This window comes from Branchiostoma lanceolatum, chromosome 14 (genome assembly GCF_035083965.1).
Source record: "Branchiostoma lanceolatum isolate klBraLanc5 chromosome 14, klBraLanc5.hap2, whole genome shotgun sequence".
Lineage (NCBI taxonomy): Eukaryota > Metazoa > Chordata > Leptocardii > Amphioxiformes > Branchiostomatidae > Branchiostoma > Branchiostoma lanceolatum.
The window spans coordinates 13,393,631-13,406,495 of record NC_089735.1 but is presented as its reverse complement, the minus strand read 5'-3'; the positions used below and the strand labels follow the sequence as shown (position 1 = coordinate 13,406,495).

General features: G+C 42.4%; 2 protein-coding genes across 3 annotated transcripts; both read right to left on the bottom strand.

Moving 5' to 3' along the window:
- Positions 1-1,319: 1,319 nt before the first annotated feature.
- Positions 1,320-4,345, bottom strand: LOC136448613 (uncharacterized). The gene is made up of 3 exons (XM_066448250.1): positions 4,211-4,345; positions 3,408-3,595; positions 1,320-1,742 (listed from the first exon to the last, which is right to left on the bottom strand). The coding sequence occupies exons 1-3, from the start codon at positions 4,223-4,225 to the stop codon at positions 1,493-1,495; spliced, it is 453 nt and encodes a 150-aa protein (XP_066304347.1). The 5' UTR covers positions 4,226-4,345; the 3' UTR covers positions 1,320-1,492.
- A 3,938-nt stretch (positions 4,346-8,283) lies between these two features.
- Positions 8,284-11,168, bottom strand: LOC136448653 (uncharacterized). 2 transcript variants are annotated; one of them, XM_066448291.1, is made up of 3 exons: positions 11,103-11,168; positions 9,150-9,355; positions 8,284-8,556 (listed from the first exon to the last, which is right to left on the bottom strand). In XM_066448291.1, the coding sequence occupies exons 1-3, from the start codon at positions 11,109-11,111 to the stop codon at positions 8,313-8,315; spliced, it is 459 nt and encodes a 152-aa protein (XP_066304388.1). In that variant the 5' UTR covers positions 11,112-11,168; the 3' UTR covers positions 8,284-8,312. The 2 variants fall into 2 exon arrangements, with proteins under 2 accessions (XP_066304388.1, XP_066304389.1); XM_066448292.1 differs by lacking the exon at positions 11,103-11,168 and adding an exon at positions 10,310-10,442.
- Between the last annotated feature and the right edge of the window lie 1,697 nt (positions 11,169-12,865).

Here is a 12,865-nt window from a genome sequence, read left to right as displayed (position 1 = left end):
AAGGGGCCCTGATCTTCAGCGCCGGTAGACATGGTTCTGGCGACGTCACCACCAAAACAGCCATTCAGAGGGTTTACTTCCCCTCATTTGGCGCAAAAGCGCAAAGAACGCTGGGAAGCTGTCAACCAATCAGGTTACGTCTCACATCGTTACTTTAGGTTCAGAACAAATTACTAGTAACTGCCAAATAAGGATGCTCATTAATCATTCATGAGCAACTGTCAGTAACGGCGCCAGAACCATGTCTACCGGCGCTGAAGATCAGGGCCCCTTCGCGAGAGCCAACGTCCTTGGCTCTTCCCAACGCCCCTCCCCTTCTTCTTTTCTATCTCATGTATCTCTATACATGTGTATCTATTTATTGACTTTTGCCGATTACAATCTGCGAGAAGTATACAACTTTGTATTCTATTCTGTGTGGAGAGTGTTCTAAAAAGACGCACGAAACACTTTGATAATGACAACTATTATACTGATAAACACGTAGATCAAATGCAATAGATTAAAAGACAAGAAAATAGCTATAGATAATTTATAGATACCCTGTCACACATAGCCGACCATGGCCTGTCGAAGTTTCCAGACCGTACGTGGTTGGGAGTTAGTCGTGAATCGGGAGTTAGTTCATAGTTGATCGGCCGGCGATGTTGCCTACTAGTCTATGCACATCGTTTGTCCCGACTGACTATAAAGTTTGAGAAATTACACTGCACGAAATGGCCTCGGATCCTGACGTATCCTGACGTGATCCGGAACCTAGGATCCGGAAGAATCCGAACGGATCCGGGGCCGTATAGTTCTTGGCAGGCTAATGGGCATCCAAAATCCCAATATTTGGATGCGCATTAGCCTGCCAAGAACTATACGGCCCCGGATCCGTTAGGATTCTTCCGGATCTTAGGTTCCGGATCACGTCAGGATACTTCAGGAAAGTCATATTCTGTTTCGATGCGATCAGAGGAGCGAACTGGATCTAGATTTCGAATAGGATGGGCATCAGGCTACTCCCAACCTTCCCCGGGGAGTGGCAGGGAGCATAGTCGTAGGAAGGTTGTCAATGTGTGACAGGGGTTTTGGGAAGCCTCCATTGCAGGCCTTCTAGAAGTGCAGGCGTTTGTTTTTTGGGGGGGGAGCACTTGTTCGTGATTTTCAACATGGACCAGCTCAGGTGAAAACAAACGCCGGCGCTCCGGCCGAAAACTTAGTAGAAGGCCTGCAAAGGAGGCTATGTTTGTAGCCTCCGTTGTAGTCCTTCCAAATATCGATTTTTCAACTTATCGGGTCCATGGACCAGGTCCTTTGGCTGGGGGGGGGGGGGGTCGTATCTGCTTGAGGCCCCGTATCTGCTTGGGATCCTGTAACCGCTGTGATCCCAAGCAGATACGGGGCCTCAAGCAGATACGGCCCCCAAGCCAAAGAACATGGACCCGATAAGTTGAAAAATCGCTAGTGGGAAGGACTACAACGGAGGCTAGGTTTGGGGCAATTCAATTCACCCCGGACGCGTCGTACGCGGTCTCATGCACACGCACGCCACCGGGACCTGTTGCTGTTGGGGTCGGTACTGCAGCTCGCCGTCTACCGGGACTTTCCAGATCACCGGCCATGACGCGTAGACGTAGCCGGTTACCCCACTACCGTTGTCGCACGTTCTTTTCGATCTGGGACAGCGAGCGACGGGGATGTCTCTGGGAATTCTGTCAGGGTTGCTGTCTATGACGATCCGACAGGGGACGCCAGTCCTAATGCCAACAGTGTACAACATGCATAATCTATTAACGATAGAAGAAAGCACATATCGTCAACTGAACTGACTATAACATCAGACTTACAGCAGAGCGTTACACTGTATGTTGGTCATGCTACATCTGCTGTTGATAAGGTTAGAAGATAGATTGATCGATATGTACTGCGTACTTCTAATTATCTAATTTCTAAATATCATGATTACAGCTTGCCCATAACACGAGATATGAGAACCGGAGCTCTTGCTGCAGTACCATGGATAGCCGCTAGAGGGCCTCGACGTAATGTAATCATTTTTTTTATTTCACCAACATACCAAACATCGTTAATCCATCCACAACTTCTGAAGTTATCCTGTTAACAGAGCCACAGACCCGAAAACATAATCTGGTGAAGGTAAAAAAGAACCGCTGAAGAGATTCATCAGTCACGTGTAATAACAGTTACAAGAATATTCCTTAACCCTCATACACCCAAACCTATTTTACGACTAAAATGACAACGGGGTCAAAAATGACCCCAAAATGATTTGTTCAGTAAAATCTCCCTTTTCACTTTCTTCGCTGATTGTTATCCGTACATTGCTTCATCAATGTAAGAGAAATGTTTTAGCATGTTTAGGTTTGAAAAATTCCCGTTCATTATCATAATTTATGCAAAAAAGATCAGAAGGACCACATCTTGAGCTATTCCTATTGAGACCAGGAGGGGATTTTTGAAGCTCACGCCAAATTTCATGTTGCATAACTAATTAAAAGCTTACGCGAGAGCCACCAAACTTGGTGACGTTTCATAAAATGTCGTTAACAAAAATTTCAGATTAATGAAGTAAGTTCATCGTTTTTGATGTTGCCATGGCAACAGGTTTTTGACAGGCATATTTTACCAAATCTGCTAATTTCAGTTTAAAAAATGTCGTTTCGAGGCTTTGTTAGTGCGCCAAATGTATTTTCTGACATTGTTATCATCTTATGTAATCCAATGTAATTTTTATGATTTAGAATTAATATTTTATGCTGATCTGATGACGTCATTGGTCAAAATCCAAGATGGCGGATAAAATAACATAAAATTACGTCATGATGACGTCATATTACGTCATTATGACATAAAATTTGTTCTGGTCATATTAATTCACATGTGCATCATCCTCTGAAGTTTTGGTGGTCATACAATAAGTAGTTTAGGAGTTACAGAAGGCAGGTCTCAAAAACAGCACATTATTTTTGCTGGGGTCAAAAATGACCCCAGCGGACTCAACACAGACTTTCCTATATAATGTCAACAGTATTGTGCCGATCTCCCTAGAAAATTAGGAGAGGTTAGAAAAGATGTCTACTGACAAAGTCACGGAATGAATTTTTTTTCAGATCAAACATGTTCAAGTAGCACGTCAAAATCCATGCCTGGGGTAAAAAATGACCCCGTTCGGGTGTATGAGGGTTAATCAGTGACTTTAGAAAAGGTAACGAGATACGCATCTCCAAATTTTGACCTAGTCTCGCGAGAACACGAGACTCGCCCTAGTCTTGTGTTCTCGCGAGACTAGGTGACTCCGTGATCAAGATGTACAGTAGACATCGAAAATTTGGAGGTGCGTATCTCGTTACCTTTTCTAAGTCACTGATTAAGGAATATTCTTGTAACTAAAAAAGAACCACCTTTTTGAAAGACGACGGATCTGGCGCCGCACCCTGTCCACTTGCAGCTGGAGCAGAGGTCTCGCGAGATTAGCCTCATCCCTCGTGAGGATGACGTAACCGTTCGGACCGGGGTCACTTTTCTTCAGGGGTTTCCCCTCGAGTTCGCCCACACACGCCAGCACAGCTACAACCAACATGAAGCAAATCTGCGAATAGAATTTTTTGTTTTAAAGTAAGATCATTTTTGTAGCTTTCATTTGTACGTTTGTATGCAGTTTGTGTGTATTGTATTGTGTTCGAACGTATTCGCACCTGGACACCCCCATGATACCAATGGAGTGATCGGAATTGTCCGGGACTTTCCAATATAGTAATTGTAAGAATTATCCAGTTGGGAAGTCCCTGCAAGTGGCGACAGTCATCGCAGCTGAGTTACGCGAATAAAACGGTCACTTTGCTGGCATGACATTTAAGTTGCTATACATTTTCACTGAACATTATATGGTAATGAGTATCTAAGAACATTCCGGAAAATCAAAGAGACCGCTGAAGGTTGCCTCTCCGCCCTTGCACCTGAAACAACAGTAAGTCAAGTAGAATTCTGGGTGGAAATATAGAGGGCGGAACATGGCAACTTTACTACAGTTGCAATGTCAGTACGAGTCGATTCGGTCATGTATTTGGTAGAAGCTACCCTGGCACCCGCCTTAAGAACGGCAAATTTAAGTCTTGAGTCACTAAAAGCTCTCTAAGTGTGTCACAGATGACAGCAGTCACCACATTTGTATTTCTTGTCGGCAAGCAAAAAAAACAAACATTACCTGCATTATGTCCATAGCTGAAAGGTAAAAACAACAGTCTTAACAGATCAATGTGTTGTCACGTCGGCCGTATGTCCGATAGCGGGGGAAGCGATTACAGAGCTGCAAGAAGCACGTCTATCTTGAAGAAATCGAAATTCTGTCTGTGTTGGCATCTGATGACGCACCAAGATTGCTTACGCTATGTAACTGGAATTTTTCTTATGGACATGTCTGGGCAAAATTGGCCTATTACGTGTGCAGCTTGATTGGAACACCCCCTCCCCCACCCGTAGGCACTGAATGGCTTTTGCGGGCGTTAACCAAATGTCGTCCAGCCTATAATTTATGGTCCCGTTTTACACTTATAGCGCTATGTTTGGGGCACATATAAATAAGTTTAAGGAACGGGAAAGAATATTGTGAATATTTCCGAGGGGGTAGTAAGAACCTTCATTTTCAAGTAAACTTTCATTCAGAGCGCGTAAAAAAATCTTAAAATCAAATGTGATATGACAAATAAACAAATTAAACCCTCGGTTTATGTAACAGTTTTTCACAGAGAGGAACTACTACTTTTTAATTAGTTTAGTCTGGCTTTCCACAAAGAAGTACATGTACTATGAGTTTGGGTTTAGTTTTCCACAAAGAAAGTTTCTTACCTTCGCCATGGCACCAGACGCAAGTGTTTTAAAGTCACCGGTTGCCATACCGTAGTTTATATAAGCTTAGCCTCGCGCTAGAATTCCCCTCTGATATCCCCTCTCTTACATGTAGATGTGAATCAGCACTTAGGTATTTTAGAAATCCCCTCGTTGTTTAGTTACAGCTTCAAGTCTTTCTTTCCTTTGTCTCGAGTCTTATAAACTGTAAACAGGTTGCACAGTTGACTCTCAATTTCACTTCAGTATTTTATATTTTCCCACGCAAGAGAAGATTACGTAGTTTGTATTTGAGCTTGCTATGTGAAGTGAAAACAAACGCCGAAAGTATTTTATTTTTCACTACTAGATTCTTCATAAAACGCCTGTTTACAGTAGTCGTAAGTCACTTACTCAAGGGCATAACTCACATAAGGTCTCATTCATGTATTACTCCGAGTGGGTACTAAAAGAATCCGTGGCCAAAAAAATGAACGGCTGCATGAACGTGTGTTTATATCAGTGGGAAATTCCCTTTTAGCCAGCCCGACTGATCTCAAGCGTCAAACTGATGAAAGCTTGTTTGTAACTCAAGAAATTAGCAGTTAAAGTTCGGCAGCCGAGCGCGAGGTCGGACGTACACAGCAGGGCATCGTACGTGATGCGGTCATGCGCTTACAGCTGGAAAGTCCCTTTTTGGGGGTGTAGCTAAGTGCAGTTTGTAATTGCTATAAAAAGAGATTGTATGTAGTGAAAATGCATGTTAACAATTGTTTCACATGATCTAGGGTAAATGTTCTCAACAAAGAATGAATAACATTGGCACATTTTCTATATCTTCATTACGAACGCGCCCGTGTAAAACACGTATTATAATATACGCCTATGGGGCAAAAAAACTCATGAATGAGACCTTAAGCTAGCGTGAAACGTAGGCATTACAAAGTAGAGTGTGGTAACAAAGAGCCAGTCTGTGGCCGGTTCACGTTGATCATTGGCATTGAAGAACATAGTTGATCACATTTTTTTCTGGTATCTAAAGGTTACTTATTCGTTTCAGTGATCATTTCATGTCCAGCTTGGGTCTTTACATTTGTGATTACATCAACGGTATGTTTGAGGGGGAGTTCCGGTCCGGGGGTGGGGAGGGGGGTCCCCATCAAGTTTCCATTCCTGCGCGTACGCTACTGAAATCGCATCAGGAAATCATTGGCCTCCAAGGTTTCTATATATAAATCACCGACGATGAAGCACGCTATATTCTAAGCGATCAAATCTTGACTAAAGGGTGAAATCTTAGACGGAACAGTCAGTGTCGAGGTGTTCATACCCCAGGTTAAAGGGGGAAGTCCCGTCCCATGTTTGATATTTTTGCTGTAATACCTACAACGGCTTTACTGACAAAGGTTTTGAATTACGTTGTTATGTAACAAACAAACGCCGACTCCCACGTTTTTATAGTAGACGGCTTTAGTAGGAGACGCAAGTATATATTCCTACGGACATTTTCCTCTTAGGTGAAATTTTCGTTACCTCTTTAAAGATTAATGCGTCAAGAAAGTAGTTTCGTAGAATAACATCACAGTTTACAGATGTATTTTGAAACGTTGTACCTTTTCCTTCTCTAATGTTTGAAGCAATGTGACTACCACATTGTTCCGAATATTGGAGTTGTGACCCCAAATAAATTTCAGTTCTCTTCGGCAAGCTTTCTGGGATCATCGGGCACATAATTAGTTTTAACACCCTCTCTGACAACGTTAAACAGCTCTTAATTCTACATGGTAGTTTGCTTTGTTCTTCTGATATCAACAAGAAAATCATGTTAGCTACCCAAGATTACATTACAGCAACTAAAAGTTTTTAGATATGTGTCCTTTTTTGCGTTTCGTCCTCTGGGAGGGGAGTTTTGGACTCACGTTCCAGCTAGGCTTCTGTTATGTATCTACATGTATTCATTCACTTATTCACACGTCTTGTCAAACATTTTATTTTACAAAATGTACTAGTGACGGCGAGAATATAAGTTGAGTGCAACTTGAGTCCGCCGCCACTTCGTCTATGTCACTTCATTTGTATTATTTGATGTTTTCTTCGAATAAAAAAAAAAAAAAAAAAAATTCGTCACCTTACCCGGTCAGGTAAGGTGAGAAAAGCACGTTTAATCTAAAAAGCACGTTTAATCTAAAAAGCACATTTAATCTAAAAAGAACGTTTAATCTAAAAAGCACGTTTAATCTAAAAGACACGTTTAATCTAAGAAGCACGTTTAATCTAAAAAGCACGTTTAATCTAAAAAAGCACGTTTAATCTAAATCTCCAGGTTGTATAGCTACCGCAGGTTGGTACAACTAGTGTGATTGGTCTGATCGATGGACAGAACATTAGAAGGTACAAATAACTTAGTACACATACAAAAATACTATCTTTTGAAAAATACACTTTGACACAGATTTATAGAAAAATATTGAAAAAGTAACATCTGTTCACAACAAAGGTTGTGCTGCAAAATGGTTAACTTAAATACATCTCGTAATCTTCTGTGATAACGATGTTTCGGATATCGTTACGCCATCTTTAGTCTTTTGTTGGCTCTTCTTGGTACACTTCACACTACTTTTCTATCTTATGTATCTTAATATCTTTTCATTTAGATTCACATATTACAATTTTTCGAGTAGACAACTTAATTTCTCTGCGCGAATGGTCTCCTAGTAAGAAACGCAAGAAGTACACTAATAACAACAAAATATGAAAGTACAAATGTAATAAATTAGAAAAGATCGTGATAACAATGATAACGATGACAAAATAGCTGCGATCACAGCAATACTGAAAAATCAATCACCTTTCCACTACAGACTATATGACCGCTGAGCGAGCGAAGATTTCACAGATTGCTCGACACATTTCATAGATAAAGAATGATTTTTCAAAGAAGCTTTGGGTGTTTTGCTGCATTTTTAATCACACTTTTACATCGCGCATCATAGTCCAGCTATAAAAACAAGCGTGACACAAATTCAACTTTCGCTCAACGGCCGCTCAGCAATCGCCGTCTGGTAAAAAGGGGGCCCCTGTCACACTTGTGCGTATACCCGTTGCATGTGAGTTGCGCATTGACATTTTTTTCCATACGCCACCGTGCGCACAATACGCATCTCACATGCATCTCATTCGATTTGTGTAAGTTTTATGTACGCCGGCATACGCACAATACGGCCCAGTAGGCATGATAGTTTAGGGTATGGACGAAATTACGCTAATAAGCAAGTTATCGGATAGTTTTCGATTATTTTAATGTATGTGTGAGGCACATCTAACATATGAATAATGAAATGTGAGTCACACATTCGTCAAAATAATCGAAAAATTCCACAACTGTTGTGCGTACGGCTGCGTATTGAATTTTGTCAATACGCAACTCACACGTAACGGGTATACGCGCGCAAAAGTGTGACAGGGCCCTAAGGCAGTTTAGTTCATCCCGGACGCGCCGTGCGCGGTGTCATGCACACGCACGCCACCGGGACCTGTTCATATTGGGCCCGGTACTGCAGCTCGCCGTCGACCGTAGCTTTCCAGATCACCAGCTTTGGTGCGTATGTGTAGCCCGTTACCCAGCTACCATTGTTGCATGTCTTTCTTCGACAACGAGCGACGCTGATGTCTCTTGGGATCCTGTCAGGGCTGCAGTCTCTGAACATCCGGAAGGGGGCATCAGTCCTGGTTACAGAACAAAAGTTATGTATTATCAATGATACATATACAAGAAAGTTGTCAGCTTAGCTAATCATAACGCCGATAGCATGGAAGTCCAAATACAACTTTTAGACAATATTTGGTAGTTCTAGTTCAATGCACCCTCCTAAAAGCAGGACCCCTATCGCTCGATTCGTTGGCTCGCTCGCGTAGGGGCCCTGCTCTTTAGCCCTGGTAGGCACGGTTCTGGCGCCGTCGCCACCAAAACAGGATCAACCAATCAAAGGGTTTGCTAAACCTCATCTAGAGCAAATGCACAAAGGACGCTGGGAAGCTATCAACCAATCAGGTTACGTCTCACATCGTTACTTTCGGTTCAGAACAAATCAACCGCCAAATTGTGCCAAATAAGGATAGCTCATTAATTATTCATGAGCAACTGTCAGTAACTGTCAGAACCGTGTCTACCGGGGCTAAAGAGCAGGGCCCCTACGCGAGGGAGCCAACGAATCGAGCGATAGGGGTCCTGCTTTTAGGAGGGTGGTCCAATGTTTTGTCAGACGGTACATGTAGGTAGATGGATCGGTGGATGGATGGAGTAAATACAAAACAATTACCTTTTGTTCAGGCGCTTATTATGGTGTCGACCCGGCGTTTTTAGGTTGAGCAGCAGGGGTGCGATGATATCCACCTGCTCCTGAGTTAGGACAGCATATCCGCCTGGACCCGGGTTACTTCTCCGCAGGATAGATCTGCACTTAGTCGGCTTACCTTCGATGAACCCAGACAACACAGTCACGGCTGCAACTAGCAACAGGATAATCTGTGGGCAAAAAATTCGGTCTTTTAACTCTGTTTGAAAACGCCTCGCACAGTACAATAGTGGCGTCGCGGTGGCGTAGTGGCAGGGTGTTTGGCCCCAGAACCCAGAGATACCGGGTTCGAATCCGGGGTTCCCTGATTTGTCCCGTTGACGTTGTGCCCTTGGGAAAGGCACTTTACACGTTGACCATCTCAACTTTACTCAGGTGAAAATGAGTACCTAGCTTCGGTTAGGGACGTCCCTCGGACGTTAGATGGAGGTCCCGTGTTTGAGGAGAGCCACACCTTGAGCACGTTAAAGAACCAAACCCACTTATCGAGTAGGGGTCCTTCCCGGTGTGTGTGGATCACATAAATCTGTCCGGAAATGCAGCTTGCACTCTTCATTCAGTACAATCCTGCATGGTGTGTTACGCCTTCATGCGGTTTACCGGGTATACCATACAAACAAACAATATAAACAAAACAAAATAGCATTGGCCGATCCTGACACCCCCAAAATGAATATGGAATGGCCGAGGGACTTCCCGCTTGTCATTGGAAAGCCCCACCGTGACCCAACAGCCATCGCGTGACGTCGTGTCAAGTCTACCAATGTAAGTCGTCTCGAATTTTTACTAGATATTTCACTTGACTACAAATCAGCGATTTTCTAGAAAATTCCAATGATTAAAAGACCATTGACAACCGGCTGTCCATCCTTGCGCTGAAACGTAGAAACGAAAGTAAGCCAACCGCCGTAACGATTCGTGGGAGTAGGGGGTGGGGGGTGGCGTAAATTTAAGTACGATTGTAATATCAGCACGGTTCAGCCGTGTATATCGTCTGAAAGACAGATTTTGTCCCCAAATCATCAACAAAAGCACCCTAATTTTTACACAGATGACACCCCCGCCCCGTCGCAATGTTCATACCGTTTGCGCGGATGTAGTCAAGAAATTAAACAAAATATTACCTGCATGTCAATAGCTGTAGACTAGGAAATACAACTGAATAATTTTCAACAACAGATCGATGTGCTGGTACACACGACTGCCGTATGTCCGATAGCTGGTTACTACAGAGAGCTACAAGCGGCACGTCTCAACTCCAAGAGTTTGAATGCTGGTCTGTCTTGTTACCCCGCTTACGCAAGTCAACGGAAGTTTGGGCAAGTTTGAACAGATCTAGATGTCTAAGGTGTACTGTAATAAACTAAGTATTTCTTAAGTCGCTTGGGACTTTCCTACGGGTATGTTTGGGACTTTTGCAGACTTTTAAAGTCGCTCTGTAACCTGTGGTCACATAGGGCAAAGTCGTAGAGCAGGCACACGATTTTACTTGGTGTAAGTTATGGTTGAACGGGACATCAAAATCGGAAGTTTTTCTGCAGTACACAGGACAGCCGCCAGGAGGCCAAAAAAATCTAACCATGTCTTTGACAGGACAAGACCTAACCACACACCAAATTTCATTATATCCATAGCTTCTTGAGTTATGCTGTCCATTCACATACATATACAACCAACATACAAACATTACCAAAAACATAACCTGCTTGACGAAGGTAAGTAAAGACTGAAAACAAACGTGTGCTTTTGCCAAAGCCGAATTGGTCGAGTATTTCAAGAGATACACTTGTATGTCCAGGTAAAGGTTCTTCCCATTCGAAAGCGTGATATGTCAAACAAATATATTTAAAACATAGAAAAGTGAAATCCTTCGGCTTATGTAACAGATTTCCACAAAGAAGTAATGTAATTTCTTACCTTAGCCATAGCTACGTTCCCACACCAATGTTTTAGCGTTTTAGAGTCGCTGCTGTTAACGTTGGGCAGTGGTATATAACCTCTCGCAAGAATTCCCCTTATGATATCCCTTTTCATAGATATAAATCAAGCATCAACACTTAGGTATTTTGGAAATCCCCTTGTGTGTTAGTTAAGGCTTTAAGTTTGTTCTTTCCAGGTTTTTTATAAACTGTTAACATGTTACACAGTTGAATCATCTCAATTTCACTTCAGTATTTTATATTTTCCCATGCAAGAGAAAATTACGTAGTTTGTATTTAAGTTTGTTATGTGAAGTAAAAACAAACACCGAATGTATGTTATTTTTCACGACTAGATTCTTCATAAAACACCTATTTACAGTAGTCGCTCCCTGTGTTATTTACTCAGGACATAGCCCACAGAAACGTAAGCATTACAAAGTGGTTACAAAGAGCCAGCCTGTCGCCGGTTCACGTTGATCATTGGCATTGAAAAAATATCTTTCTTATACTATCTACTTAGTTATTTCATCAAGAACATTATGGTTTCAGTGACCATTTCATTTCCAGTGAACATTTGGGTCTTTACATTTGTGATTTCATCAACGGCATGTTTCAATAGAGGGGGGGTTTGTCCGGGGGTGGGGAGGGGGGTCCCCATCAAGTTCCGTTCCTGCGCTATACTGAAATCACACCAGGAAAATATTCTCTTTTGTCTCCGAGGTTTCTGTATCACCGAATATGAACACTATATTTCAAGGGATCGAATTTAGACTAAGAGTGAAATCTTAGACGGAACAGTCAGTGTCAAGGTGTCGTTAGGGGAAAGTCCCGACCCATGTCTGATATCAAAATCAACGATTTTAAGTTGCATTGTGATGTAACAAGCTAAAAAAGAGACTTCCATGTTATTGTTCATGTAGTAGGCGGCTTTAGTAGGAGACGCAAGTATCCCTTCCCACGGACATTTTCCTTTTATCAAGCAATGTGAAACTCAGTTGGTGACCTCTATAAAGATTTATGTCATCATCACAAAAGACTAGATTCGTGAAAGAACATCACGCTTTACGGATGTATTTTGAAATATTGTACCTTTTTCTGCTACAGTGTTTGAATCAATATGATCGTCGAACATTGGAATTGTGAGACAAAATCAATTTCTTTCCTTACATGGAACGGCGTTGCGAACAACCTGCTGCAGTTCGCAAGTGAGGTGAAAGGGGCGTCATGACACCTTTGAGGAAAACGTAGCAGTGGATTGGAATACACAAGTGTCCATAAAAGCGAAGTTAACGTTATGGAAAAATTAACAGTTCCCTGGCTACAGATGATGAAAAGAAGGAACTACAATTCTTCTTACAGGGAATTGAGCACTCTGGTTGACACATCGTCGCAAAACGTCAACGTCACATGACGCCTCAGTATTCGATTTTGGGCACTAAAATTTGTCAATTTCGTCACCATTTCTTATATTTCTCTCTTTCTATGTTGTTCGTGATGACAAAATCGCGTTACGGGTTGGTGATGTAGTAAAATGGCGGGAAATGTCCAAGGTCCAGGGCAAAGGTCACGAAGTTCCGCCTATTTGTTATGAATGATTCAACACCGAGTCATTTGTAAAGAAGAAAGTCGTCGTGCACAAGTGAATACAACACGAACGACCGATTCTGTATCACAGTTTTGCATATGATTTCATCACCGTATGAAAATTGGACTATACCATTCATTTTGGGGAGGGACATTGACAGAATAGTCTCACAG

Bases quoted from the DNA above. Each gene is read 5' to 3' on its own strand.
- LOC136448613 (XM_066448250.1), bottom strand. The intron at 1,743-3,407 runs GTGGTTCTTTTT...TGTTGGCATTAG, and splicing joins ATCCGTCGTCTTTCAAAAAG to GACTGGCGTCCCCTGTCGGA.
- LOC136448653 (XM_066448291.1), bottom strand. The intron at 8,557-9,149 runs GTAATTGTTTTG...TTCTGTAACCAG, and splicing joins AATAAGCGCCTGAACAAAAG to GACTGATGCCCCCTTCCGGA.